Source organism: Carlito syrichta, unplaced genomic scaffold, assembly GCF_000164805.1.
Source record: "Carlito syrichta isolate Samal-C Ts95f unplaced genomic scaffold, Tarsius_syrichta-2.0.1 Scaffold305649, whole genome shotgun sequence".
Taxonomy (NCBI): Eukaryota; Metazoa; Chordata; class Mammalia; order Primates; family Tarsiidae; genus Carlito; species Carlito syrichta.
The window spans coordinates 599,285-603,806 of NW_007249745.1; the positions used below are offsets into that span (position 1 = coordinate 599,285).

At 59.4% G+C, this 4,522-nt stretch overlaps 2 protein-coding genes across 2 annotated transcripts in view; one reads left to right on the plus strand and one right to left on the minus strand.

Moving 5' to 3' along the window:
• Positions 1 to 4,522, plus strand: part of TRIM72 (tripartite motif containing 72) — an 8,499-nt gene that overhangs the window by 1,348 nt on the left and 2,629 nt on the right. Inside the window, exons 3-5 of the mRNA XM_008062062.1 lie at positions 2,855 to 2,950; positions 3,048 to 3,278; positions 3,737 to 3,759. Coding sequence (XP_008060253.1) covers positions 2,855 to 2,950; positions 3,048 to 3,278; positions 3,737 to 3,759 — 350 coding nt within the window. The remainder of the gene's footprint in view (positions 1 to 2,854; positions 2,951 to 3,047; positions 3,279 to 3,736; positions 3,760 to 4,522) is intronic.
• Positions 1,307 to 1,576, minus strand: PYDC1 (pyrin domain containing 1). Its single transcript, XM_008062061.1, has one exon. It carries the CDS (start codon positions 1,574 to 1,576, stop codon positions 1,307 to 1,309), a length of 270 nt encoding a protein of 89 aa, XP_008060252.1.

The following is a 4,522-nucleotide window of genomic DNA, read 5'->3' on the forward strand; positions in this document are numbered from 1 at the left end:
GGAATGGGGTCCGAGGAGCTGAAGCCGAGCCTGGCAGAGGGAAGCCTAGAAGAGCCGCGCGGGGCCGGCCCCACGGGGCGCCGCGCAAACTTAGATTTCCCGACCTCGACGCTTAGAGCGCGCCTGGAGAGGAGGGGGGCGGGGCCGCGGGGCGGGGCCTAACGAGCTGGGGGCGGAGCTTGGCGGAACCGGTCCGAAATCTGCACCCACGGCCTACGCCCACGTTCGAGGCCCGGGTGGTTGCGTCAGGCCGGCATTCCTGCAGAGTCCGGCCCTCGGTCCCAGTCTCCTTAGCTGCTCAGCCGGCCCACCCGCTCCTGCAGTTGCCGAGCTTGCACAGGCCTGACGGTCACCAAGTGGGGCCTAACGAACAGGGAGGCGGGAGGGCAAGGAATGCTGGGGCCCGCACTTCTGTGTGCAGGCCTAGGGTGGCACCGCGTCCCCAGTCCAGGCTGTCTTTCTGGCTGGAGCTGAAAGTCCCGAATGCCTCGACAGCGCGCACGTAGTTGTGCGCCCCGAAGTTTCCGATCCCCGTGGCAGAGACACCTAGACACTGGTGAATGGAAACACGCACGGACACGCTGGCTCGTCCATGTCGCACGTGTGGCGAATCACACGCATGTAGCTTCGGGCGGATGTGTCCACACGGTTCCAGGAAAGTCTGTCATGAAGTATTTATTGGGCTATGGAAGCATAAACCAAGGCGGAGGGGCGGGAGGAGGCGGGGGTGAAAGCGTGGAGGGGTCCTTGGTTCCAGCGGGGGAGACGCTGCGGTCGTCTTCCGCGACGGGCGCGCATAAATCGGCGTGGCCTGCTCCTCTCCTTGGTCCTCAGTCTCCTAGAGAGGGTAGACCATCGTCCTCTGGCAGGTATTCGAGGCGCTCAGACTTCCCCAGGGTCCCTCTCGCTCCTGCCTTGCTTAGTCCAGCCCAGTCCTGGCGGGTGGTCTCCTAGCCCGGGGCGGGAGCCTCCTCCCAGGAGCCCGCCCAGCCCAGACTCACCTCTGCTGATGATCCCGGAAGGCCCAGCCTGTCCATCTTTATCTGTGGAGAGAGAAAAGAGCTTGTAAAATGGAACAGGGCGCCAGGCGGCCCAGGAGCCTTGGAGGGGACAGGCGGGTGTGAGGAACAGTCAGCCAAGGGCTCCAAACTGGAGGGGGGGGGCTCAGGAAGGACCCTGAAGGAGAAGGAGCCAGGACGGCTCTGCGGCGGCACCGGAGCCTGGGTGCTCGGCGAGGAAGAGGCGCCGGTCCCGAGCCCCGGAGCCCGACCCAGGGTGGCTGAACGGGATCCGGCGCCGCCGGGACTCACGCTGCCCGCTGCAGCCGCACCGCCTCCTCCTGCATGCCCATGTCGCGCAGCACGGCTGCGGTGAGCTCGGCGCCGTAGTCCTCGCAGTAGAAGGCGACCAGCTTGTCGGTGAGGTCCACGGCGTCCAGCGGCGCGAGTGCGCCCCGCGGGATGTGCCGAAAGCCCTGGCACAGCGGCACCGCCCGCAGCTTCAGCTTGAACTTCTTCAGCTCGTCGGCCGTCAGGTTCTCGAGCGCCTCCAGGATGGCGTCGCGCTTCTTTCCCATGGCTCAGCCCCGCCACTTCTGAGCCTCCGATGCCCTGCGTGGTGAGACGCCAGGCCCGCCCCGACCCGCAGCAGGCGGGGCCGCCGCCGGGGAGGGCGTCCTGGGGAGGAGACCCTTCTGGCGGCCGCCAGGGGTGCTCAGAGTGCGGCTCCGCGGCTCCGGCCGGGCGGGGACTCCTCTGCAAACACCTGGAGGGTCCCCCAGATTCTCCTGGGGAAGTGGGGGACGCCAATTTGTTGAGGTGGGGGATTGCTGTTCCCATTCTGCGAGGAGGAAATTGAGGTTGCAAGCCACGGAGGCAGGAGTAGAACAGTCTGATTCCAGGGCCATGCACGTCCAAGCAAAGAAGTGACTTTGTAGCCTGGTGTGCTGGTGCGCCCTGTAGACCCAGCTACTCCGGAGCGGAGGTGGGACGATGGATTGAGCCCAGGAGTTGGAGACCAGCCTAGGCAACATAGCAGGACCTCGTCTCTTAAAGAGAAAGAGAGAGAGAGAGAGAGAAAGAAGCCAGGTGTGGTGGTGTGGAGGGGTGGACCTGTAGTCCCAGCTTCTTGGGAGGCTGAGGAGGAAGGGTAGCCCGAGCCCAGGGGTTCAAGGCTGTGGTGAGCCATGTCCGTGCCAGGGTGACAGAGTGAGACCCAACTAAAAAAAAAACACAAAAACCTTTCGTGGGAGCTATTAGGAGCTCTCCTGTACTTGCGTTTCAGGAATCACAAACTGACAGACCTTGTAGGATTCAGTCTGTTGATGTGTTTGGTTGGTCGATACAGGGGACACTTTTATTAAATCGCCCGCCCCCCAGAGCTCACGGATGTTCAGGGACGCTGACTAGGGGATTAAGATGACTGAGGCTTGTCTGCTTTTAAATAAGGGGTGAAACCCAAGAACAGGAGGAGGCTGAATTTCTTCTTTCACACATCCTTTCCTTACCCCCTTAGCCTGCCGTGCACCAAGCTCTGGACCTGCCTGTCTGGTACAGGAGACCAAACCACATTTTTGTTTGTCAGCCTCACAAGTGGCTGCAGGGGGGATGGGACCAAGAAAGGCAAGGCCAGGGAGGAGCTAACAAAAAAGACAATGGCGGGGGATGGCACCCAGGCCTTGGGAGCAGCACTGGCCAGGGCCTGGAGGCGTGGGCTTGGGTTTGGGAAGACGGGTGGAGGAGGAGCTGGCGTCGAGACCGAGTTGCAGAGGGCAGGTTTAGGGAGAGAGGAGTGGGTTTGGGCAGGTACGTGGGCGGGTGGCATCCCAAATATTTCTCCATGCCCCACCCCCCAGACGCAGCTGCCACAGCAGAAGCTGCAGTTGCAGGAGGCGTGCATGCGCAAGGAGAAGAGCGTGGCTGTGCTGGAGCATCAGCTGACGGAAGTGGAGGTGAGGGACTCAGTGTGGCCGGGCCTGCGGACTGGGGGCCAGGTTGGGGGTCCCCAGCCAAGTGCTTTTGCCTGTGTGTCCCCTTCCAACCCCACAGGAGACAGTGCGTCAGTTCCGGGGGGCCGTGGGAGAGCAACTGGGCAAGATGCGAGTGTTCCTGGCTGCGCTGGAGGGCTCCCTGGACCGAGAGGCAGACCGTGTGCGGGGCCAGGCGGGGGTTGCCTTAAAGCGGGAGCTGGGGAGCCTGAATTCTTACCTGGAGCAGCTGCGGCAGATGGAGAAGGTGCTGGAGGAGGTGGCTGACAAGCCACAGACTGAGTTCCTCATGGTGAGTGCTTCCTTTCCCACCCCTTGCCACCGCTCCGGCTCCAGAGACCTCATCCCATTGTCAGAGAGGGATCCTGAGGCCCAGAGAAGGGTGGGGATGAGCTGGGGGCTCATGTCCAGGAGGAGCAGGCCTCGGGACTGCCGTGTAGTTGTTTAGGTTGGGCACTGCACAAGGACACTCTATTAAGTGGACACCCTTCATATCAGAAACATTGTTAAGTTTGAGTATTTAGTAAGATCATCTAAGTGTAGAATGAGAGTTTCTTGGGGAGGTTGTACTTTTTTCTAATCTACGTGAAGGTAAAGGGCTAGGGTGGCTTTGACTTTTGGGTTTTCTTTGGCTTTTCTGATTTCTCCTGACCCCCAAGCCCGGTATTCCTAGTTGTCTACCCCATCCTCAGAAGACCCCAGTGTCTCCCCACCTACTCACCTCCATTCTCCTTTTCTCTCTCTCTCCAGAAATACTGCCTGGTGACCAGCAGGTGAGATCAACCTGGACTTGCTTCTTTGCCCAACTCACCCTAGTCTCATAGTGTCACCAGCTGGCTCATCCTCTACTCACAATGCGCCTGCATATCCCCCAACCCAGCCCACTGCCATCTTCCTGCTTGAGCACAGGGTGGAACACAGAAATGTTCCAGACCCCGTCCTCAAGGACCTCCTAGACTGTGCTGTGGGACAGATGTGGGCATGATGTGTGCCCAGTGCAGCTGTGTAGGGAAAGAGATGGCTAGGGAAGGCTTCCTGGAGGATTGGACATTTGAGTTGGATCCTGGAGGGATGAAGAGGGGTTGGCTAGGGAAAGAGTTGGGAGCAGAGCACTGCAGTCACAGGGGACAGAAAGAGCAAAGGCTGCTAAGGGGGACAGGAGATGACGCCGGTATGGTAGTGGGCCAACTGGGAAGGCTGAGGAGCTTGGACCTTATTCCAACAGAAGGTTTTTTTTTTTTTAATTACAGTAAAATACATATAACACAAAACTGACCATTTTAATCATTAAAAAAAATTGAGCTATATACTTGATTTATTATTATTATTTTTTGAGTTGGTGACTCACTCTGTTGCCCAGCCTCGACCTCCTGGGCTCAGGCGATCCTTCCACTTCAGCCTCCTGAGTAGCTGGGACTACAGGCATGCACCACTGCACCTGGCTAATGTTTTGATTTTTTTTTTTTCTTTTTTTCCGAGTTGGAGTCTCACTCTGTCGCCCAGACTGGAGTGCAGTGGCACGTTCCCGGCCACCGC

Coding starts and splice junctions, on each gene's coding strand:
- PYDC1 (XM_008062061.1), bottom strand. CDS start 1,576: ATGGGAAAGAAGCGCGACGCCATCCTGGAGGCGCTCGAGAACCTGACG.